Raw genomic sequence first — 26,160 nt, 5'->3', positions numbered from 1 at the left:
ATCCTCCGGGACCAGGGCACGAACCTGTGTCCCCTGCATCGGCAGGCAGAATCTCAACCACTGCGCCACCAGGGAAGGCCTGAATTTCCTTCCTTTTAAGCCTAAATAATAATATTCCATTGTATATATACCACATTTTGTTTACTTATCTGTCAGTGGACACTTGAGCTACTTTTACCTTTTGGCTATTGTGAATAGTGCTGCTATGAACATGCTAGGGGTGGTTTTGTTGGGTTGTACAGTAGGTTTAAATTTATCTTTTTAAGACACTGCTAAAGTGTTTTCCAAAGTAGCCGTGGCATTTTACATTCTCACCAGCAGGATCACGTTTCTCTACATACTTGTTAACACTTGGTATTGTCAGTCTTTTGGATCACAGGGGTAGCACCTTGTTGTGGTTTTAGTTTGCATTTTCCTAATGACTACTGATGTATATAGCTTTTCATATACTTATTAGAAATTTGTATATCTTCTTTGGTGGAATGTCTATTCAGATATTTTGACCATTTTAAATTGGGTTGTTAATTTTTTTATTAAGTAGTATAATATATTTTATCGTATATATGATTTTCAAATATTTTCTCTCAGCTGTGTCTTGTCTTTTCATTTTCTTAAAATTTTTTTTAAATTGAAGTGTAGTTGATTTACAATATTATATTAATTTCAGGTCTACAGATAGTGATTCAGTATTTTTATAGATTATATGCCATTTAAAGTTATTATAAAATATTGGCTATATTCCCTGTGCTGTACAATGTATCCTTGTAGCTTATTTATTTTATACATGGTAGTTTGTACTTCTTAATCCCCTATCCTTATTTTGCCTCTCCCTCTTTCCCTCTACCCACTGGTAACCACTAGTTTGTTCTCTGTGAGTCTTTTTCTGTTTTGTTACATTCATTCTTTTGTTTCATTTTGTAGATTATTCCAGATATAAGTGATATTTGTATGGTATTTATAGTATTTGTCTTTCTCTGTCTGACTTATTTCACTTAGCATAAAACCCTCCAGGTCCATCCATGTTGTTGCACTATTAATTATTAATATGAGTTGTATAAACTACTTACGTATTTTGGATATTAACCCCTTATCGGTCATATCATTTACCAATATTTTTTCCATTCAGTATATTGTGTTTTCGATTTAGTGATCATTTCCTTTGCTGTGCAAAAGCTTTTAAGTGTAATTAGGCCCCAATTATTTATTTCTGTCTTTTCATTTTCTTAATGATGTCTTTTAAAGATTAAAATCTTTTACTTTTGGTGAAGTTCAATCCATTATTTTTTTTCCATTCTGAATTGTACTTTAGGTGTTATAACTAAGAAATCTTTACCTAACCTAAGGAAACAGACTTTCTTGTATATTTTCTAGAAAATCAATAGCTTTAGTTCTTATATTTAGACATATGATCCATTTTGAATTAACTTTTTGTATGTGGTATGAGGTTAAAAAGGTCTAAGTTCTTTTTAAACTTTATTTTGAAATAATGGTAGACTCATAAAAGTTTGTAAAAATAGCACAGTAAGTTAACTAAACTACAGACGTTATTTGTATTTCACCAGTTTTTACACATATTCATTTCGTGTGTGTGTGTGTGTAGTTTTATGAAATTTTATTATATACATGAATTTCTGTAACCAATATAACAATCAGAATACAGAACAATTTGCACCACATGAAAGCAGCAACCTCATGCTACTTGTTTATAATCTATTCTCTATTACTATAATTTTGTCATTTTGAAAACGTTGTATGAATGGAATTATACAGTACATAACCTTTTGAAATTGCCCTTCTCCCCTGGTTTTGATAATCTGTGTCATTTTACTTTGTCAGTCTAGCTTAAGGTTTTCCAATTTTGTTTTTTCCAGAGAAGCAGTATTTTGTTTCATTGATTGTTTTTTTTAATATATATATAAATTTATTTATTTATTTTTGGCTGTGTTGGGTCTTCATTTCTGTGCGAGGGCTTTCTCTAGTGCGGTGAGTGGGGGGCACTCTTTATCGCGGTGCGTGGGCCTCTCACTGTCGCAGCCTCTCTTGTTGCGGAGCACAGGCTCCAGATGCGCAGGCTCAGTAGCAGTGGCTCATGGGCCCGGTTGCTCCACGGCATGTTGGACCTTCCCAGACCAGGGCTCAAACCCGTGTCCCCTGCATTGGCAGGCAGATTCTCAACTACTGCACCACCAGGGAAGCCCGATTTTTTTTTTAATAAATTTATTTTATTTATTTTTTATTTTTGGCTGCGTTGGGTCTTCGTTGCTGCACGTGGGCTTTCTCTAGTTGCGGTGAGCAGGGGCTACTCTTCATTGCAGTGCACGGGCTTCTCATTGCAGTGGCTTCTCTTGCTGTGGAGCATGGGCTGTAAGCATGCAGGCTTCAGTGGTTGTGGCTCGCGGGCTCTAGAGTGCAGGCTCAGTAGTTGTGGCACACGAGCTTAGTTGCTCCGCGGCATGTGGGATCTTCCCGGACCAGGGCCCCAACCCACGTCTTCTGCATTGGCAGGCTGATTCTTAACCGCTGACCCACCAGGGAAGTCCCTTGTTTCATTGATTTTTCTCTGTTGTTTCTCTGTTTTCTATTTCATAAATTTCTGTCAGAAAAGAAATCAATAGAAATATTTATTATTTTCTTCTTTCCGCTTGCTTTTGTTTAATTTTTCTAGCTTCTAAGTGGGAACTTACATTATTGACTTGAGATTCTTCTTCCTTTCTAATATAGATGTGTAAAGCTATACTTTTCTCTCTAAGCATTTAGGCAGTGTTGCATAAATTTTGATATTTTGTGCCTCCACTTTCATTCAGTTCAAAATATTTTCTAATTTCCCTAGTGATTTTTTTGACCCATACATTATTTAGAAGTGTATTGTTTAGCTTCTTAGTATTTGGGGATTTTCTAAAGATTTTCTGTTATGGATTCCTAATTTAATTCCAGTGCTGTCAGAGAACATACTTTGTATGACTTCAGTCCTTTTAAATTTATGAGATTAGTTTATGGCCTGGCATAGGAATATCCTGATTGTTTCATGTGTGCTTAGAAAGTATGTGTATTCTGCTTTTGTTTGGTATATTCTATTAATGTCAGTAGGTCAAATTGGTAGATAGTATTTTTCATACCTTTGATACTCTTACTGTTTTTCTGTGTAGTTCCATCAAATACTGAAAAGAGTAGTGAAATCTCCAACTATAGTTGTTAAATTCCCCTTGCAATTTAGTCAGATTTTGCTTCATGTATTTTGGTATTCACTTGTTATGTGTATATACATTTATGGTTGTTATATCTTCCTAATATATTGACTCTTTTATCACTATGATCTGTCTCTATGTGTCTCCAGTAATATTTCTTGTCTTAAAAATAATTTTGTCTTGCACAGCAAAGGAAAGCATCAACAAAATGAAAAGGCAACTTACTGAATGGGACAAAATATTTGCAAATATATCTGATAAGGGGTCAATATCCCAAATATATAAAGAACTCTTATAACTCTATAACAAACAAACAAACAGAAAAACCCCCAAAAATCTGATCAAAAAATGGACAGAAGATCTGAAGAGACATTTCTCCAAAGAAGACGTACAGGTGGCCAGCAGGTACATGAAAAAATGCTTAACATCACTAATCATTAGGGAAATGCAAATCAAAACCACAATGAGATATCACCTCATATCTGTTAGAATGGCTATAATTAAAAAAAAAACAAGGGGCCTCCCTGGTGGCGCAGTGGTTGAGAGTCCGCCTGCCGATGCAGGGGATACGGGTTCGTGCCCCGGTCTGGGAGGATCCCATATGCCGCGGAGTGGCTGGGCCCGTGAACCATGGCCGCTGGGCCTGCGCATCCGGAGCCTGTGCTCCGCAACGGGAGAGGCCACAACAGTGAGAGGCCCACATACCGCAAAAAGAAAAAAAAAAACAAAAAAACAAACAAACAAAAAAAAAACAAGAAATAACACTGTTGGTGAGGGTGTGAAGAAAAGGAAACCTCTGCACTTTGGTGGGAATGTAAATGGGTGCAACCACTGTGGAAAACTGTATGGAGGTTTTATGAGGAAACTCCATCCTCAAGTAGCTCTTTTCCTTATAGGACAACTTCTGTTGCTACAGTTTTCTTATGTGTAATTGAATAGTATGTCTTTTGGTTATTCCTATAATGTTTGGCTTTCTGGATTTTCACAGAATAAGTCTCTTATGTATGAAAGCAGGTCTTTAGTTTTTTCTTTGCCAAGGTCAACACTCTCAGTTTTTTTTCAGCTATTTGAAAAATAAAATTATTTCCTCTCTTGGTGCTTTTCTTTGGATGCACTCCAAATGATTAGTATACTGCTGAGACTATTACAGCTGGAAGTGAATAATACCACAAGTACCATACTAATAACAATAATAATACCTACCCTTTATAGAGCTCTTATTATGTTGCATGCATAGTGCTAATCTTCTACATCTCTATGATAACAGTGGATGAAGAAATTGAGGCGTACAGAGGTGCTTTTGTCTGTCACTTTTGCAACTAACAAGTGACCTTTATGCCAGAATTTGAACCTAGGTTTGTTTAACTCCAACTCTTCACTATGCTGCCCTTGGCTGGCATAGAATGCAGTGTGGCCATGTTACCTCCTATATTCTGGATATTCTAGTTCTATTAATTTAGTCTGATTGCACTAATCCTGATTACAATAATATCGTATTTGGTAACATATCACTGACTTATATTAAGCTTATATTCAACTAAAACCTACAGATCTTAATAAGATCTTAAATATTCAAACTTCTGTCTGACTTGGTCTTCCCATCTATGTAATTAACTTTCAGTATAAATGCAGTACTTTGTGTTCATGTCTTCACCCTACATTTTGGAGATTTCACGCTTAGTTTCTAGGGTCCCAAGATAATTTTGAATTTTGAATCTACTATCTATGATATTAACTCTTTTCCTGGACCTGTGGCCTTGTACATCGTTGATAAGTGTCCTTGCTTCATGTTTATCTAGTCTTTAATACAATTTCAAACAGATTAGGGTTAAATAAAGAGTCTATAGGGAGTTTGACCAAGATGGTGGAAGATCCTGAGCTCACCGCCTCTCATGGACACACCAAAATCACAACTATTTACAGAGCAACTATTGATGAGAAAGACCATAATCTAACTGAAAAGATCTTCTGCAACTAAACATATAAAGAAAGAACCACAATAAGATGGGCAGGAGGGGTGGAGTTGTGGTATGGTCAAGACCCATACCCCTGGGTGGGTGACCTATAAAGGGGAGGATAAATAAAATTTCAGAGTTTCTTCCCAAGGAGCCATGGGTCTGAGCCCTTGCCTGAGGGTCCTGTACTGGGAAGATGAACCCCCAGAATGTTTGGCTTTGAAGGCCTGCAGGGCTTACTTTCAGGAGACCGAGAAGGCTGTGGGAGATAGAAACCCCACTCTTAAAGGACACACACAGTATCCCACACCTTCCAGGACCTAGGGCAGAAACAGTAATTTGAAAGGAGCCTGGGTCAGACCCACCTCCTCATCTTGGAGAGCCTCTTGGAGAGGCAGGAGGCAACTGGGGCTCACTCTGGGGACATAGACACTGGCAGAAGCCATTTTGGGGAGCTCGTTATACCATGTGGACACTGGTGCTGGCAAACACCAATTTAGAATTCTCCCTCTAGCTTATTAGCACTGGGACCTGACCCCATTGCCAGCCTATTGGTACCAGTACTGGAATGCCTCAGGCCAAGCAACTAGCTGGGCAGGAACACAGCCCCACCCACCAGCAGGCAGGCTGCCTTAAGATCCCCTAAGCCCACAGCCACCCCGGGACAAGGCCATGTCCACCAGAGGGCTGAGAACTGGGCCTGAAACACCCCTGTTGCAGGCACTAACCTTGGGACACCCAGGGCCCTGCAAGGGCCAGAGACCCCGGGACCAAGCTCTGTCCATCAGTGGGCCAACACCAACCCCAGGGCCACTGCAGCCCTGCAGCCTGCATGGCAAGACCCAGCCCAGCCACTAGCAGGCTGGAATAAGCTTTGGGACACTCTGGACCCTGCAACCAGCCCCACCCACCAATGGGCCAATACCAACTCCCGGACCTCCAGGGCCCTGCTGCCAGATATCTTGGACATGGCTCCATCTACCAGTGAGTCAACATTAGCCCCAAAACTCCCAGGGCCTTGGCCCCACCCATCAGTGGGCTGACACCAGCTATAGGACCCCTGGGCCTTTCAGCCAGCGACCCCAGAACTCAACTCTGCCTGCCAGTCGGCTGGCTTTGGCCCCAGGACCCAGCTTCACCCACCGATTGGTGAGCACCAGCTTCAGGATCCCCTGGGCCCCAACTCCACCCATCAGCAGGTGGACACCAGTCCCAGGACCACCATATCCTTGCAGCCTGCTGTACCAGGACCTAGCCTACCCACCAGGCAGCCAACCCCAGCTCTGAGACACCTGAGGCCCCTCAGCCAGCTGTCCCGGGATCTGGCCCCACTCACAAGCAGGCCAGAAGCTTTGGGACACCCTGGACTTAGCCAGCTGCATCAGGAGCTGGCTGCCCGCCAGTGGGCCAGCACCAATGCCAGGGCCCTGCAGCCAGAGATCCTAGGAGTCGGCTCTGACCATCAGTAAGCCAGCAGCACCTCTGGACCCCCTGGGCCCTGACCCCATCAACCAGCAGGCTGTTACCAGCCCTGGGATCCTCTGGGCCCCAGCCCCACCCACTAGCAGGCCAACAGCAGCTCTGAGATACCTTAGATTCCTCAGCCAGCCACTTCATGATCCAGCTCCACTTATCAGCAGGCCAGCACCAGCTTTGGGACACCCTAGAACCTGCAGCCAGTTGTGTCAGGAACCAGCCCCACCCACTGGCAGGACACACTAGATCCAGGAACCCAGGTCTCACAGCCACCAACTCCAGAACCTGGCTCTGCCCACCAGTGAACCAGCACTAGCCCCAGGACCCCCCAGGGTTCCACAGACAGCCACCTTGTGACCCAGCTCCTCAACCAGCAGCTAGCAACTTCCACATAAGGCAGGGCCTGGCAACCAACTGAACTGTGGATAGCCATGCCTACAAGACTGCCCATAGCAGTCAGCCCTCCACAACAGAAGGATCCATGCGGCCCACATAGGGGCATGCCTAGAGCATACGGTTCTGGTGACCAGAGGGGAGTATGCTGCTGGGATGCATAGGATGTCTCCTACAAAAGGCCACTTCTCTAAGGCTGGGAAATGTAACCAACCTACCAGGTACATAGAAATAAAAACAGCAAATTAGGCAAGATGAGGCAACAGGAACAAGTTCCAAATGAAAGAACAAAATAAGACCCCAGAAGAAGAAATAAGTAAAGTGGAGATAGGCAATGTACCCAATAAAGGGTTCAAGGTAATGATTATAAAGATGGTCAAAGAACTCAGGAGAAGAATGGATCAATAGTATGAGAAGTTTGAAGTTTCAAACGAAGAGTTAGAAAATATAAAGATGAACCAAACAGAGATGAAGAATACGATAACTGAGGTAAAAAATACACTAGAAGGAATCAACAGTATTTTAAATGATACAGAGGAACAGATTAGTGAGTTGGAAGACAGGGTAGTGGAAATTATTGAAGCTGAACAGAAAAGAAAAAAAAAAAAAAAGAAATGAAGACAGTGTCAGAGACCTCTGAGACAACATCAAGTGTATTAACATTCACATTGTAGGGTCCCAGAAGGAGAAGAGAGAGAGAAAAGGGCAGAGAATATATTTGAAGACTTAACAGCTGAAAACTTCCCTAACCTGGGAATGTAAACAGACATCCAGGTCCAGGAAGCACAGAGAGACCCAAACAGGATCAACCCAAAAGGACAACACCAAGTCACATTGTAATTAGAATGGCAAAAGTTAAATAAAGACTATTAAAAGCAGAAAGGGAAAAGCAACAAGTTCCATACAAGGGAACCCTCATAAGGCTGTCAGCTGAATTTTCAGCAGAAACTCTGTAGGCCAGAAGGGCAGGGCATGATATATTTAAAATTATGAAAGGGAAAAGCCTGCAACCAAGAATACTCTTATCTGTCAAGGGTTTCATTCAGATTTGGAGAGATCAAAAGTTTTACAGACAAGCAGAAGCTAAAAGGGTTCAGCACCACAAAATCAACTTTGCAAAACTGTTAAAAGGACTTTTTAAGTGAAAAAGAAAAGGTCATAACTAGAAACATGAACATTATGAAAAGAAAAAGTTCACTGGTAAAGGCAAATATATAGTAAGTGTAGTAAGTCAACGACATACAAAGCAAGTGGGAAGATTAAAAGACAAAAATAGTAAAATCATCTATATCCACTATAAGTAGTTAAGGGAAAAACACAAACATGTGGAAAGTAAACAGTATGCTACTAGACAAGCAATGTATCACTGAAGAAATCAAAGAAGGAAAAAAAAATACCTGGAGACAAGTGAAAATGAAAACAATGTTCCAAAATTAATGGGATATAGCAAAAGCAGTTCTAAGAGGGAAGTTTATAGTGATTCAAGCTTTACCTCAGGAAAGAAGAAAAATCTCAAAGAAACAAACTAACCTTACACCTAAAGGAACGAGAAAAAGAAGAACAAACAAGACCCGAATTTAGTTTAAGGAGAGAAATCATAAAGATCAGAGCAGAAATAAATGAAATAGAGACCAACAAAAAATAGAGAAGCTCAATGGAACTAAGAGCTGGTTCTTTGAAAAGATAAACAAAATTGATGAACTTTCAGCTAGACTCATCAAGAAAAAAAGAGAGAGGGCCCAAATCAGTAAAACCAGAAATGAAAAAGAAGTTTACAACTGACACCACAGAAATAGAGAGGATCCTAAGAGATTGCTATGAACAATTATACACTGATAAAATGGGCAACCTAGAAGAAATAGACAAATTTCTAGAAATGTACAATCTCCCAACTGAATCAGGAAGAAATAGAAAATATGAAACAGACCAATTACCAGTAATGAAATTGAACTGTAATAAAAAGTTCAAGACCAGATGGCTTCATAGGTGAATTCTATCAAACATTTAAATAAGAGTTAAAACCTATCCTTCTGAAACTATTCCAAAAAATTGCAGAGAGAGGAACACTTACAGACTTATTCTATGAGGCCAGCATCACCCTGATACCAAAGCTGGACAAAGATACCACATAAAAAGAAAGTTACAATAGCTAACTGTATGAACATAGATGCAGAAGTCCTTAACAAAATATTAGCTAACTGAATCCAACATTATATTAAAGGATCATACACCATAATCAAGTGGGATTTATCCCAGGGATGCAAGGATTTTTCAGTACTTGCAAATCAATCAATGTGATACATTAACAAATTGAAGAATAAAAGCCATATGGTCATCTCAATAGATGCACAAAATGCTTTGATAAAGTTCAACATCCATTTATGATAAAAAATCTCTAGAAAGTGAGCATAGAGGGAGCATACCTCAACACAGTAAAGGCCATTTATGACAAACTCATAGCTAACATCATGTTCAGTGGTGAAAAGCTGAACACATTTCCTCTAAGATGAGGAACAAGGCAAGGATGTTTACTCTCACCACTTTTGTTTTTGAATTCATGTTTATTGAGGTATAATTACATATAAGGAAATTCACCCATTTTATGTGTACAATTCAATGAGTTCTGACAGACCTATATGGTCATGTAACTACCACTACATAAAAATGTGGCACATTCCATCACCTCCCCCAAACTTTCCTCATATCCTTTTGTGTTCAATAATCTCCGTTTCTCTTGCAATCACTGATCTGATTACTGCACAATAGGTTTGCCTTTTCCAGAATGACACTGTGATGGTTAATTCTATATATTGACTTGTATGGGCCAGAAGCGTGCCTAGATACTCTCACCACTTCTGTTCAACATAGTTTTGGAAGTCCTAGCCACAGCAATCAGAGAAGGAAGAGAAATAAAAGGAATCCAAATTGGAAAAGAAGAAGTAAAACTGTCACTGTTTGCAGATGACATGATACTGTACATAGAAAGTCCTAAAGACACCACCAAAAAACTACTAGAGCTCATCAATGAAGTTGGTAAAGTTGCAGGATACAAAATTAATATACAGATATCTTTGCATTTCTATATAACAATGAACTATCAGAAACAGAAACTAAGGAAGCAATCCCATTTACAATCACATCAAAAAGAATAAAATACCTAGGAAGAAACCTACCTAAGACCTGTACTCAGAAAACTATAAGACACTGGTGTAAGAAATTGAAGATAACACAAACAGATGAAAAGATATTACGTGTTCATGGATTAGAAGAATCATTATTGTTAAAATGACCAGACTACCCCAGGCAATCTATATATTCAGTGCAATCTCTATCAAAATATCAATGGCATTTTTTTCACAGAACTAGAACACAATTTTAAAATTTGTATGGAAACACAAAAGACCCTGAACAGCCAAAGCAATGTTGAGAAAGATGAACAGATCCAGAGGTATTATGCCCTGACTTCAGACTGTACTACAAAGCTACAGTAATCAAAACAGAATGGTACCTACACAAAAACAGACACACAGATCAATGGAACAGAATATAGAGCCCAGAAATAAACCCACACATTTATGGTCAATTAATCTATGACAAGCAAGAATATACAGTGGGGAAAAGCACTCTCTTCAATAAGTGGTGCTGGGAAAACTGGACAGCTACATGCAAAAGAATCAAACTGGACTACTTTCTCACACCATATACAAAAATAAATTCAAAATGGCTTAAAGACCTAAATGTAAGATTGAAAACCATAAAACTCCTAGAAGAAAACATAGGCAGAACACTCTTTGATATTACTCAGGGCAATATTTTTTGGATCTATCTCCTAAGATAAAGGGAAACAAAAGCAAAACTAAACAAATGGACTTAGAAAGCTTTTCCACAGCAGAGGAAACCATTGTGAAAATGAAAAGACAATCTACTGAGCGGGAAAATAATATTTATAAATCATATGACTGACGGGATCAGTCACATGTGAGATTATATATATGTGTGTGTATGTGTATATCACATCACATCTTTATCCATTCATCTGTTGATAGAACAGTGGAATATTACTCAGCCATAAAAAGATGAAATCTTGCCCTTTGCAACAACATGGATGGACCTGGAGAGTATTATGCTTAGTGAAATAAGTCAGAGAAAGACAAATACTATATGTTATCACTTATATGTAGAATAATAAACAAAAGAATGAATATAACAAAACAAAAAGACACAGATATAGAGAACAAATTAGTGGTTACCAGTAGGTAGAGGAAAGGTGGGGAGGGGCAAAATAGGGATAGGGGATTAAGAGTTACAGATACCATATATAAAATAAATAAGCCACAAGGATATATTGTACAGCACAAGGAATATAGCCAATATTTTATAATAACTTTAAATGGAGTATAATCTATAAAAATATTGAATCATTATTTTGTAGACCTGAAATTAATATAATATTGTAAATCAACTATATATACCTCAATAAAAAAAGATTCTATATTGCAAATCTATGTTTTCCCCAAACATTGTTGAAATGTACTTTTTTAAGTCTAGGACGTTTGTTAGGCCATGCCCATTGTTTTCTTTTCTTACTATTCTTAATATTAGGTAATTTGTTCACTTTATTTCAAGGTTCTGGCGTAAATGACGTTGAGGATATCAGTTGTAATTATGCTTCTTCTACCTTCTGCGTAATACATTTGTTAGATAGGATATAGAGAGTTTAGTAGATACTCTACCCTTTGAATTAGACTTCTATTAGAAGATATCAGGATAATTGAAACCTCTTTTTCCTCTTTGTAGTATATTTTGGTACGAGTTTTGTAATTTTTTTGGGGAAAGTATCATCCATATTTCTTTTCTGGATAGATCAGCTGTGGTATGCTACTGTATAGTATAAAAAGGTTTTCTTTCTATTTCCTCAGTTTTACCGTTTACCATACTTTACTATTAAGTTCTTGAGTTTCTATATAGGAGTAACTTCTGGAAAGATCAGTGGATTTGGCTTTGAAAATTTCTGGATTTGGGGACTGACCATGATATGTGAATTTGAGCAAGTCACTTATGCTTTGTGGACCTCAGTTTTTCCATATATAAATTAAGGATAATAATATTACTCATTATCATTTAGGATTACAAAGCAGATTAGGATTTCAAAAATAGATGACTGACTATTAATGATTTATACAAATAGTGCTTTTATGTTACATAACAAGGAACAAAAGATAAGCAGTCTAGCACAAGTATGGTAGCTCAGTAATGACGTTAGGGGACTTAAGCTCTTCCCATCTTCCTGTTCACCATCCTTAGTGCGTAAGACCTTTGCCCTCTTGCTTCTTGATTCATTGCCACAAAATGGCTACTATAACTTTGTTTGTGTTTTAGGCATAAAGAATAGGAAGGACTAAAGGGCTGAAGGAAAAAAAAAACTGGTCTTAGTGCAGTTCTGTCTTTTAATCTGGCCAGGGAGGTCCTACTAGGATGTGTGCCTGCAGCTCATTGGCTAAAAGCATGTTACATGGCCACTCTTTGCTTCAAGGAAAGCTGGGGAATTGTATATTTTAGCTCTTCAGTCTCTGTAGTAGAGGAAGGCAAAGGAGAAGGGATTGTGTTTAGGATTTGGGTCAGCTAGTCAACAATGTCTGCTTTCATCGATGGTTGGAAGGATTCAATGATACACTGTATTTAAAAAATTTTATAGAGTGTAATTTAAATAGATGTATACTGTATGCATTATTCCTCTTACCTTCTATTGATGATCTTATAAACTAGAGTGTATTATTAAATTTATTCTAATTTTGTATTCAAGGATCAGAAAATCTATGAGATTATTACTTACTTGATTGTTAAATGAGTGCACCTTATTGTCTACATCCTAGAAATTAGTATAAATATGTTTAGGCATAAATATTGCATTATTTCCAACCAGCTCCTCTATTTTTATCTAAGAATGAGTGAGGACCATTCTTACATCTGGCTAATCTTTGTCAATCACACATGCTAATGCTTAGAAGGTAGAAGTTGTCATGGGTTTGTTTTTATATCCGATCTTCTCCTTTAGGGCTCTTTTGATGTGTTTGAAAATCTTTTGCACAGAATGATGATCAGCCCTTCATGTCACATGCCCTATTTTCTCTTAGGTGTCATTGATATTGCTTAAAGAGCCAAATCTTTCCTATTGGTACCATTGACATGGGCATTAGTTTTTCTTTTCCAAAGCCATTGGTGTCAGCAGTGGCAGAGCAGTTTTTTTATTTTTAGCACTTTTTTCCCCTAAAATCCTTCAGTTTGTTACATAAAACGTGTAAGTTTCTAGAGTTGTCATTCCAATTGCTGCTGATTTGTCCGTATACGATAATCAGCTGAGTTATCTTTTAATTTGTAAAAATAAGTTACTTTAGGACATAAAAGGTCCCTGCTTTTTGGGCATCATTCTAGATGAATGTTTGTTTTTGAGAAGGGCTGTTTTCTGGAGAATACATATGCTTTGAGTGAAAATCATACTGAGGTGTGAAAGGCAGCCTATCACTAATAGGAAAATAATTGGGAAAGAGGCAGTTCCCCAGAGTGACTCTAGCCCTACTCTTGCTTTCTTCAGTGACCCACAAAATACTTTTATATACTTTATATATTTAAAGGGCAATTAATGAGTCTGAATATACTCAGAGGTACATGAAAAATAGCAGTAGAAGTCCTAAGCAGCTGTACCACAGAATGGCAGCTTTCATTTGAGCTGAATGGGCTGGGTGGGGGGTAAATTTGAAAACAGGCCAAGTATCCTGAATACACATGCTGGTGCTATCACCCAGTCCTACAGCCTGAAGTAGAGGGAATGACCTTCATAGTCACTAGTATTCAGGCAAGGTCGTATTATTTTTCCCCATGGTAAAAGATGTTAAGAAAAGGGACCAGGAGGCACATAAGTCCTGGATGTAAGCTGAGAAGGGGAATGGAGGAGTGAGAATCTTAAATGAGGTCAGAGAAAGCTAAGAAACAGAAATCTCCAGAGAATTTGGAAATGACCAGAGAAACTTGTAGGATGCATCATGAAGTAGGAGACCCTTCAGGTTTATTATTTCTGAATCTCTTCACTTTGATGAAAATGATGGTAGTTTATAAATTCTGTCATATTGGGTGCAATAGGACTTTGATGTGTATATGGCTTTTGTTTTGTTTTGTTTTTTGCTGCCTGTCTTCTTTCTTTCTTTTTTTAGACATTGTTCGAAGTGATGTTGCCTTGGATAAACAGAAAGGCTGCAAGATTGCCCAGCACCCTGATGTTATGCTGGAGCTCCAACGGGAGAAGGCAGCTCAGATGCATCTGGTTCTTCTAAAGGAGCAATTCTCCAATACTTACAGTAATCTCGTATTAACAGGTAAGGCTATCGGCGTCGGCTGTAATCTTAGAGCACTGTAGATTGATGGTCTCCATCAGTCAGCAACTTGATGCTTGGGAGACACTAAAGTGGGATTCAGATGAGCTGCATCTGTCTCTTTTCCCACTTATCCCTTTTAAAATTGTGATGACTCTTATATTCATATAAAATATTTATTACATTTTGCAGATGTATTTTGGCTTGAGGTTATGGGCGGTTCAGCATGTGTGTTCTCAAAAGAGAGAACCAATGAAAACCTAATGAAGCCTTGTGAAAATATGACTTTTTAGATGTGTGCCAATAGATTTGAGAAAATTACTAAATTTGGTGTCTAAGAAGCAGCTATTTTCCTCTTTCTGTGTATGCCCTTTCTGTGAACCCAGTGAATATAAAGATGAAATGTAAAAGAGATAATGATCCACAGGCAGGGCTGAGAATGTTCTATTCTTGGTGGAGTTTGAAAATATCTAGGGAATTTGATTTTCTTTTTAAGAACAAAGAGGCTATGAGACTGAGCCATACTCCTTTACATCCTTGGTTCTAGGCGGGAAGTGAATATATGTGAGAGCTCAAAGGAGAAACAACTTTTTGCAGGGCTGCTGCAGACTTTGCTGGTAAAGAGCACGTGAATTGCATGCTTTTGTCAAGCTTTGGAAAAAAATTCTAATAGCACACTCTAATGTGAGAATCATGTAGGACTTGGATGAACTAAGAAGAGCAGTCTGAGTTACCTCCATTTTCTTAAGGGAATGCAAGGCAGATCTGCATTATCTTGATTCAAATAAATTTTAATAAATCAAAGTGTGTGTTTTCCCTTGTTTAGGAATATTAAAAAAATTAAAAGATGGAGTGCCTGACAGGCTATGAACATCTCACACTTATTTTTGTAAACTCCAAGTTAGGAAAATTTAAAAAAATTTTACAGGCTTCCTGGCATTTCACCAGGTTGCTTCCAGCAACCAGGTTGTTTTGCTTTTGAAAAACACAAGTCTCTTCTGACTCTACATCTGTACCTGGTGGAAAACTCAGCAACATGAGATGAAAGCCAGATTTAAATGTGGCTTTGGAGAGCAGAGAAGAGGATTATGGATTTCATAAGTGTAGGCCCTATTTTTTGTTCTTTGATAGGTCATTAAGGAAGGAAAACTTAAAAGTGATTTATGGCTAATAAATCCTAAATTGGTTAGTGAAACTGTGTTTAAGTTTAGATGTTTGGGAAGAACATATTTTTCTCCAAATCTCTTCAGTCTACCTCAAATGTACAAATAGTACATGTATATAGTATTTTCCAATTCAATTATTGGAAATGCAGTATTTTAAGCTATCCTTATTCTAATTTTTTAGGCATACATTAGAGATGTCAGACCCTGTGTTCTTTAATGTGGCATAGAAAGAGCTTAGGGTAATTCTAATCCTAAACTGTGCATCCAGAGTGTGGCTTGAAGGCATATTATCTTTGAAAACACAAGTGCTCTATTGAGTTCAATGGAATCTTTTCTAATTCTCAGTAACGTAATCCCTTTGGATGTTTATTCTCAGTTCAAACTGTTGGAATTAACATTGTCAACTTTTACCCTGACAACTTGCTTACTTTCTCCTAAACAAACTTACCCTAGAGAAGAGCCTCTTTCCTGCTCTCACTTCTCCCAAGCTGCTTCAAAGAGCCCTCAGGCATTTTCCACATTTTTCACCCAAATGCCTGTTGCAGAGGTGGTACCTTGCTGCAGACAGAGCATTTGGTGTGCCCTGTGTTGTTTACGTGAAAGTTCAAAAGGTTTTGGTGCCAGGTGTTGAGAAGAGATGGAGTCATTTCATTTTAGCACCAATGGTAAAACTATTTTACTATCCTTTAACTAAGTCTTTGATTTTACACAGTGTAGTTTTCTAATTGTTATGAAGTTTAATCCTTGATTTCTTGTATAAATTTTGAGAACATGGTCTCCAGACAGCTAAACATAATATTTAAAAATAACTAAACTAACTTCTGTAAATATTTCCCTTTTCGGTGATGAATGTATATTGGTAAGGAGGCTGAGGTTGAAGGGGCAGAGACCTCTCAAATGAAGTGACTTTCTTTACCAACATGTTCAGAACACCTACCCTAGGATTTCTGCCTGGTGATGTTTTACTTATTTTGTATAACTCTGGCATGTTTGAAATGTCTGCCATGAAACTACGTGGGAACAGGATGAGGAAACTGGGCCTCCAAAATCTCAGAAAGAGATCACTTTTTAATGTCTCTGCTCTCCCCTCAACCTCTCTACCCAATTATTTACAGAATTTCATGTACATGTGTAGCAGTGTATCATGATTGTTTCCTGTTAGTGGTCAGTTAGTGGTATAGTCTTCATTTTTAAATTGGACAACTAAGTTAACAGTAGAGGAAAAAATTAATTAAGTGATTGAAATGCCAGTATAGTAAGAAATTAATAAAGTGATGGAAATGGCAGCTGCTTAAAAGCTTATTAAAAATGATGGCTCTTGCCCTTCACCTCAAAAGCAAGCCCTCATTCTTAGGTGTTCCGTCTTTAGCGGATCTGTCAGCATGAGGTGAGAGGTATGCCTTCATATTTTGCATTCTAGCTTGTGATCTCTCTTAAACAGCCATCCTTCAGATGAGGGCAAATGATATTCTAGCTTTGAGGATCTTCTGAACATTTAATAAAAGGAAAACCACTCTACAGTTCTAGTGACAACCCAGTTAATGGAAACAAGTGGTCCTCATTGTAAAATATTTTTTTAAAAATGGATTGTATTTTTGCATGATATTAAACATGTCTTAATATCTTCATGTGAATGATTTACATGGTATTGGAAATAATGTTAGCCTCACCTAATCTGGAGGGTTTTTGAAGTAAACTCTAAGGTTATGTGAAGGTGATGGAGGAATTCCAGGAGAACATCAATGATAGAACTATTTTAAATATGCTGCACTTTTTTACACTGACTCACCAACACATGCATGTAATCTTGTCGAGGAGCTTCTTGAATCTGAGAGTATTAAATGTCACTGTGCATGTTACTCAAGGAGTGATAAATGAAAGGGAGAGTTTGGTAGGTGACTTTAAGCAAGAACAGTGATCATGTCTTCTGTATCTTTGTGCTCTCATGATTCTTAATGTGATAATGCTCTGTAAGTTTGTTGAAAATGTTCTGCTGTGTACACATTGTAAGTTCACTCAAAGACTACTTTTTAAGGGTTAATTTGGACATCTATTAAATAACTGTTTATAGGTTTGAATTTAGTTATTTGTCTCCCCTCCCCTGGCGAACCCCCCTCTTTTGAGGTATAAAGTGAACTTTTGTGGCTGATGCCTGTACTATAATCAAATGAAAAACAGAAAATAAAAAGTTAAAAGCCAGCCTTAAGGGGCAATACACTTTCTAGGATTTTCTTTAGAACATAAACTCCCAGAAGGCAAGGAATATTATATTTGTGCTGCATTCTGCATAGTAATTAGAACATAGTGAATGATCCTATAATGAAGTCAACTTTTAAAAAATTTGTGTTATGAAGTCATCTAGTCAACTCTTGTTTCCAGGTAGCCTGAACCGTATAGCCATTATAAATGGATGGCATTACTCAAGATGCTTCCCAAAATTCCTTTGTGAGGACTCTTGTTATGTTATTGTCTGCTACTTATGGTTTTGTACCTCTTCTTTCAGTCATTAGATTCCAAAATATACTGAGATTCCTGTGGTTAGCTTTATTGTATTACTGTGGTAAATGAATTGAGCAAAAGAGGCTCATACTTCCTTGCTGTGGCCAGTCTTTCTAACTTCAGTTGAGCAAAGGGCTCAAATAAGTGTTCTTTCAGTTCTCAAAGGACTATATCCAGGTCTGTTTAATTATTTGCATTATATTCCATAGTATTGAATGTAACATACTTTATTTTACCATTTCCCTATTAATGTATATTAATTTCTATACATATTTACACATTTATTTCTGTAGAATAGATTACTGAAAGTGGATGTCTGGGTCAAAAGATACATATTTTTAAATTTTATGAATTCAGGTTTATTGAGGTATAATTCACATTATAGTATAAATAAATTTGGACAGGTTAATATATTATAGAGTCATATAGCTGTCATCACCATCAAGATACAGAACATTTCCGTCACCCTAAAAATTCTTTTGTCTCCGTTAGCAGTCACTCTCCTTTCTCAACCTTAGCTGTGTCTGATCTGATATTTGTCCCTAAATGTCATATCAGTGGAAAAATAAAGTAGTTGTGTGTGTTTGATTGTTTTCACTTAGCATGATTTTTTCTGAGATTCAGTCATCTTTTTGCATATATTAGCAGTTCATTTCTTTTTGTTGCTGAGTAATATTTCATGTTAAGAATATCCTACAATTTATTTATCCACGCATCTGTTGATGGACATTTGGTTTATTTCTAGCTTTTGGTGATTATGAATAAAGCCACTGTAGACATTTACTCTCAGATCTTTGTGTTGACGTATGTTTTCATTTCTCTTAGGTAGGTACCTAGGAGTGGGATTGCTTGATTTTATGGTGCCTGTTTATAAGAAACTGTCAGACTGTTTTCCAAAGTGGCTGTACTATCTGGCATTCCACCGACAGTGTGTATGAGTTCTAGATACTCCATATCCTTGCCAATAATTAGCATTGTCTGTCTTTTAAATTTTAGCTATTCTAGTGAGTATGTAGTAGTAGTATCTTTTGGTTTTAATTTGCAATTTACCTTATGACTAATGATATTGAGTATCTCTTCTTTGCTTATTTGCTATCTGTATATCTTCTTTGGTGAAGTGTCTGTTCAAACCTTTTGCCCATTTAAAAAAAATAATGACTTTTGTTTTCTTACTATTGAGTTTTGAGAGTTCTGTATATATTTTGGGCTACAAGTCCTTTATCTGACATGCAATTTGCAAATACTTTTTTCCTCTGTGACTTGTCCTTTTATTTTTTAACAGCTTTTTTCAAAGAGCAGAAACTTTTAAATTTGATGAAGTCCAGTTTTGCTTTTATGATTTGCATTCAAAATTATAATGCATTCTGCCAGATTATTTTCAGAAAAGATTGTAGCAATTCCCATCCCCACTAGCCATGTATGAGAGCAGTTATTTCCTAGCGTTCTCATTAGTGGTGGGTATTAGTGCTCTTTTCAATCTTTTCCACTTTAACAGGTGAAAAATATTATCTCATTGTTGCAATTTTCTGGCCATAGCCAGGGCGAGTATATTTTCACATATTTATTGGTGATTTATATTTTCTGTTTTGTGAATTACCTACTCATATCTTTGCCTTTAAAAAAAATTGGGTGTTAATCTGTTTCTTATCAGTTTATAAGTGCTCTCTGTGAGTTAGGAATGTTAATCCTTTGTCCTATGTATTGTAAACCATTTTCTTCCCTGAATGTCATTTATTTTTCAACTCTTTTTAGTTTAGAGCTTTAATCTTTTACTATGACTGGAATTTATGTTTATATATAGTGTGATGTAAGCATGTAACATTGTTTTCTTTCAAGTAGCTAACCAGCTTTGAATACACTGGTTTTTTTAAAATAAAACATTCTTTTGCCCCTGAGTTGAAACATCATATATGTTATATATTATACTCCCACATATATTTGTACCTATTTCTGAACTCTACGTTATGTTATTTTTTTATTCTTTATTTCTGTGCCAGTGTTATACTGTTTTCATGTCTGGTAAGGCTTATTAACCTTTGTTTTTCTTTTATAAGGTTTTTACAGCTATTCTCATATAATTACTTTTTGAAATGAACTTTCACTTTCTCTGGTTAAAGAAAATTCATTGCTGGATTTTGATTGGAATTATATTCAATCTGTATCCTAATTTGGGAAGTATTGATATTTTTCTGATGTTAAGTCTTCCATTTATGATGATATATCTTTTCACTTGCTCAGTTCTTGTTTTATGTTGTTTGATAATATTTTGTAATTTTTCTGTACCTTTCTTGTTAAATATATTCTTTAATATTTTATACTTTTGTTGATGTTGAAAGTGAATTTCTTTCTCTTTATAACTTATTTCCGGTATAAAGAGAAACTATTCATCAAAGACAAAGGTAGATTTTTTCCATTTTCTAAATTTTTACCTACTGTTTTCCTTTTATTTTCTAAAAACCTCCCCATAATATTGAAAAATAGTGGTGATAGCTGCTTTTCACATGATTTTAATGAAAATGACTTCACTATTTCATGTGTATAAGCATCTGAATATTTATCCACTAAAACCAATCCCTTGAAAGTCAAAATATATTTTTTTCAAAATGAGAATGACTTTATTATTATTTATCATTATGATAGAGGAAAGATATTTTGATTAACATTCTTCTAGGCATCTCTCTATCCATACACACACATATACATAAGCCATAAATGTATAGGAAGCACAAATATAATTTTATACAAACCAGTTTTATACAATATACATGCCTGTTATTTTGTAACATCCTTTTTCTTTTTTTTTTTTTTTGGTAACATCCTTTTTCTTAACAATATTTTGTAGACGTCTTTCTATGTCAAAGAACATAGGTTCATATTCTTTTTAATGGCTACATTAGAATTGCATTATTGTATGAATATTTTGTAATTGTTTAACTGATCTTCTATTGATAGACATCAGGGTTGTCCCTAATTTTTAATGATTATAAATAATGTTGTGATGAACAGCATTGCATATCTTTGTGCAATTCCTGTAAGTATGAGCGCTATGTTGAAGGAATACACATTTAAAATTTTGATGTATTTAGTAAACGGACTTTCAGAAAGGTCATGCCAGTTTATACAGTGTATGAGAGAACTCACTTATCTTGTCTTTTGCTCATGCTGATTATTTTCCGTTCTTTTATCTGTGTTATTGTAATAGACAATGATTGATATGGCATTGTTTTAAATTACATTTCATTGCTTACTAGTGAGGTTAATGATCTTTTTACATTCTTTGCCATTTTTATTTCTTCTGTGAATTGTACATTTCTTTAGCCTTTTTTTTATTGAGTTATTGGTCTCTTATTCAATAGTAAGATCATTTTATATATTAGGGATAGTAATCTTTTGTCATGTATATTGCCAAAAATGTATTCTTGGGCTTTTTAAATTTGTCTTTGTTGTATTAATAGTTTAGTTGTTAAATATCGTACATTAATGCACGTATGTGGAACGTAGAAAAATGGTACAGATGAACCGGTTTGCAGGGCAGAAGTTGAGACACAGATGTAGAGAACAAATGTATGGACCCCAAGGGGGAAAAGCCGTGTGTGGGGGTGGGGATAGTGGTGTGATGAATTGGGCGATTGGGATTGACATGTATACACTGATGTGTATAAAACTGATGACTAATAAGAACCTGCTGTATAAAAAAATAAAATTAAATTAAAAAAAACCTAATACTAAACTTTCTTTGGGTTATTTGTATGGAAATATGTTAATATTAATATTTCAGACATTACATGAAATTCCTAAAAATCAAAAAAAAAAAGTTGTTTTTCCATTTTGTTTTTCTTTTTTCTCTCTCCCTCCCTCTGTGCTTATCCTGCCAGGCTAACAGTTTGGAGATTGTCTCTGTCCTGCCCTTGGTGTTACTATTCTAGAACCAGGTATTATAGTGGTGTTTGATTCTGCTCTGTGATGGTATTTGGGACATTGTACATCTAGTTCCTGGGCCACAAGGCCTGCCTGAGTCCTAGGTGTCCTGTAATCCCTCTCACTCCTTCTCTCTGTGACTTCCTATCAACTGTTGCCTCTGGCCAGCAGTGCCTTTTTTTTTTTCCCCCCATTTAGTGAATCTAGCTTTAGTGCTCCATCTCTCCCAGGGCACCTTTTTATCTGCATTCTCTGTAAGTAGTTAAACTACTGGCTACTACTGTGACAGTGATGAGGTTGGCAGGTTTCGAACACGGTGGTCCCTTGGTGCAGAAATGTGCAAGTGGTTAGGCAGGTTTTAATTCCACCTACTGTATTGATTCAACTTGTGAGTTTTGGAATCAGACAGTCTGAGTTTGATTCTAGAACAGCCACTTATCAGCTCCCTTATCTCGGAAAATTTTTTTGATCCTCTCTTTAGCTTTAATTTCCTCAGGCAATTGTATCTTACATGCTTCAGAGAATTATCTGAGGGTTAAATGAGGTTTTGTACATAATTCCTTAGCACAGCGCCTGAAACACAGTAAGTATTCAATATATGTTAGATTTTATTATTGTGATTAATCTTACTATGCTTTCAAATGCAAATGTTACTCTTGGGTAGCTTAGTTGCTTTTCTGGTACTGAAATCTCTCTGCTTTAAGACCTCAACTGACACAGTGTGGTAAGATAAAACCAATCAGAAACAATTAAAAAATTTTTAAAATATCTTTATTGGAGTATAATTGCTTTACAATGGTGTGTTAGTTTCTGCTTTATAACAAAGTGAATCAGCTATACATATATCCCCATATCTCTTCCCTCTTGTGTCTCCCTCCCTCCCACCCTCCCTATCCCACCCCTCTAGGTGGTCACAAGCACCGAGCTGATCTCCCTGTGCTAATTTTGAACTCTGCTGTTAGCTTGTGGTAGTTTCATGAAAATCTCCCAACCACTCTGAACCTTAGATTTCGTAATTATCTAGGATGTGTGTAAGGATTAGTAAAATAAAGCATGCGTCACTAAGTCCCCTGGAAAATAATGGTCTGAAAATGTGTCATGTGTGGGAAGCATTGTTCAAAATTTTTTGGTCAAGTATTTTGAATTCCTTGAAGGCATGATATTAACTAGATGAATATTAGTTGGTATTAGAATTATTCCGGGTATTAGAATTATTCCTGAATACCCTAATATGAAGATCTTAAGCTGAGCAGCACGTAAATTAGATGATACTTTACATATTTAGAATGAGCGCAATGCTATTAGCAAAACAGTGAAACGTCTGCATAAAAGTCAGTGGCCATACACAAATGCATAGTCATGAGGTTATATAGCACATGACTAGCAGTTCCCCTTTTCTCCAACTTTTGGTTTTAAGTACAAAGATATTTACTCTGTTACTTGTAAGTCCTCTTATGGACCATCACATAAGTGAAGTTTTCTTCAAACTCAGTTCTTATTATTATATTCAGCGGACATAAAATTACATTTCAGTAAACATGATCAGAAAAAAAAAGATAACATGGGAGAAAAGGATATAATTGCAAAAACTTCATTTTGTACATTAAAATCATTGTATTGGCAATAGTATAGAGAATCACTAAAGAATATAGTTTTTTTAAAATAGTGGTCATGTTCTGTTTCTCTCAAAGTTAAACTTGGGAACATTGATTGATTTGTTTCAAGTTGACGGAATCTTTGTCTTTATGAATCACAGAATGAACTTCCTTGTTTTCAGGAGTCTTTGTGTTAGGAGACTTGGGGAGATGATGATTACTTCTTGCTTTTCACCCATACTCTGCAGAAGATGACATTGGAAGGAGTCCTTTAAATTTATTTATACTTTAGCTCTCCTATTTTCCACTATGAGAAGCAGTTTCTCATAAGTTCCTTCAGTTAGTTTGATGACATCATATCAAAACATAATTGAATAAAAGCAATTTTTTGGACAGTGAATTAAGTACAGACAACTCTCTGCAAGTCTGGTTGAATCCAACAGTGGATTTTAGAGTATTTAGCTAAGTGATATTTAAGGTCCAGGTGGGTGTGGGAGAGGATGTATAGGCACTCCAGGAGATGTGCAAGGAAATCCACTGAATGGAGGAGTTTTGCTGATTATTAATTAGACAGTCATCTTGTCAGAAGATTATTAGTGTTGTACATTTTTTATTTATTCTGAGCATAGGGTGAGAATTTTCCTAATTGGGAGGAACTGACAATGTACCATCATCTGTTAATTTATTTTCAGTGTATTTAAACATATTGCAGTTCACATGTGCACAGACAAGTGGACTTAGAGGGATTTTTGAAAAGAAATTGGATTAAATGTAATTCTAATAATGCCAGCACAAAGGAACAAGAAAATTGAAAAACTGACAGTTTATCTTTTAGTAAGAAATCTGTCAGCCACATAATGCAGTAAAAATAATCTTACAAGATGTCCAAAAAAATGCCTGAATTATCAAGAAGACTATTTGAAAATTGAAGTTGCATGTTATTTTTAACAATGTATCTTACTGAAAGTTTATATAATGCCCAGACATTATTATTAATACTATTTTAAAAATAGGAGCAAAAAGGTTTTGAACCATTATAAACAATAAACACAATTTAAAAATATGGCTGAGGGCCTCCCTGGTGGCGCAGTGGTTGAGAGTCCGCCTGCCGATGCAGGGGATGCGGGTTCGTGCCCCGGTCTGGGGGGATCCCATATGCCGCGGAGCGGCTGGGCCCGTGGGCCGTGGCCGCTGGGCCTGCGCGTCCGGGGCCTGTGCTCCGCAGCGGGGGAGGCCACAGCAGTGAGAGGCCCGCATACCGCAAAAAGAAAAAAAAAAAAAAAAAAATATGGCTGAGTAATTTAAAATTTCTATTTTGACCTCTGTTTTATAATGTAACTAAAATATTATTGCAGTAGGTGCATATGTAATATATGTATGTATTACATATATGTAATTTTATATTATTATACATATGAGTTATGATAAAAATATTTTACCGATATGCAATAAAAAAATTTAGGGACCAGAAACCTGTGAAGTCCTTGGTTCCTCACAGCAGCGTAGGAGAGTAGATATGAGCAGGAACTTTAGGGTTCAACAGACTGAGGTTTTGATCCTACACTTACCATGTACTACTTGTGTGAACTTGAGCAAACTACTTAATTTCATTCCCATTTGTAAAATAGAGAAAATATTATCTTACATGGTTCGTGAGGACTAGATTAACTAATGTTATGAAGGGCTTAATAGAAAGCCATACACTCAATGAATGTTAGCTATTTTTGTTGTTATTATTTTAATTATTATTATTAATAAAGAGATTGTCCTTTCGGCAATCTTCCATAAATAAGCTCATGTCTCAGGTACTATCACAATGCAAAGTGAGAAAGAACTAAGTAGATTCCAAAATCTATTTCATGACATATGTTTGTTTTCCATGTCTGTATCTCTGTTTCTGCTTTGTAAATAAGATCGTCTCTAATTTTTTCAGATTCCACATACATGCATTAATATATGATATTTATTTTTCTCTTTCTGACTTACTTCATTCTGTATGACAGTCTCTAGGTCCATCCACCTCTCTACAAATGACCCACTTTTGTTCCTTTTTATGGCTGAGGAATATTCCATTGTTTATATGTACCACATCTTCTTTATCCATTCCTCTGTCGATGGATATTTAGGTTGCTTCCATGACCTGGCTATTGTAAATAGTGCTGCAGTGAACATTGGGGTGCATGTGTCTTTTTGAATTTTGGTTTTCTCTGGGTATATGCCCAGTAGTGGGATTGCTGGGTCATATGGTAATTCTGTTTTTAGTTTTTTAAGGAACCTCCATACAGTTCTCCATAGTGGCTGTGTCAATTTACATTCCTACCAACAGTGCAAGAGGGTTCCCTTTTCTCCACACCCTCTCCAGCATTTGTTGTTTGTAGATTTTCTGATGATGCCCATTCTAACCAGTGTGAGGTGATACCTCATTGTAGTTTTGATTTGCATTTCTCTAATAATTAGTGATGTTGAGCAGCTTTTCATGTGCCTGTTGACAAACTCCATGTCTTCTTTGGAGAAATGTCTATTTAGGTCTTCTGCCCATTTTTTGATTGGGTTGTTTGTTTTTTTAATATTGAGCTGGATGAGTTGTTTATATATTTTGGAGATTA

The 26,160-nt window shown here is 36.7% G+C and overlaps 1 protein-coding gene across 4 annotated transcripts in view; it reads left to right on the top strand.

Annotated features, from left to right (window-relative positions):
• HPSE2 (heparanase 2 (inactive)) overlaps nt 1-26,160 on the top strand; it is a gene marked incomplete at its 3' end in the record, with an annotated part of 567,935 nt that overhangs the window by 40,902 nt on the left and 500,873 nt on the right. For 3 of the 4 annotated variants that reach the window (XM_082631579.1, XM_082631577.1, XM_082631578.1), the window contains exon 3: nt 14,218-14,379. The exons of the other annotated variant lie outside the window; for it this stretch is intronic. In XM_082631579.1, the coding sequence (XP_082487705.1) occupies nt 14,218-14,379 (162 nt within the window). The remainder of the gene's footprint in view (nt 1-14,217; nt 14,380-26,160) is intronic. 4 annotated transcript variants of the gene reach the window in all.

Source organism: Mesoplodon mirus, assembly GCF_964341445.2.
Source record: "Mesoplodon mirus genome assembly, chromosome: 2".
NCBI lineage: Eukaryota > Metazoa > Chordata > Mammalia > Artiodactyla > Ziphiidae > Mesoplodon > Mesoplodon mirus.
Note: the sequence above shows the minus strand (reverse complement) of the source record. Positions and strands in the feature narration are given on the sequence as shown.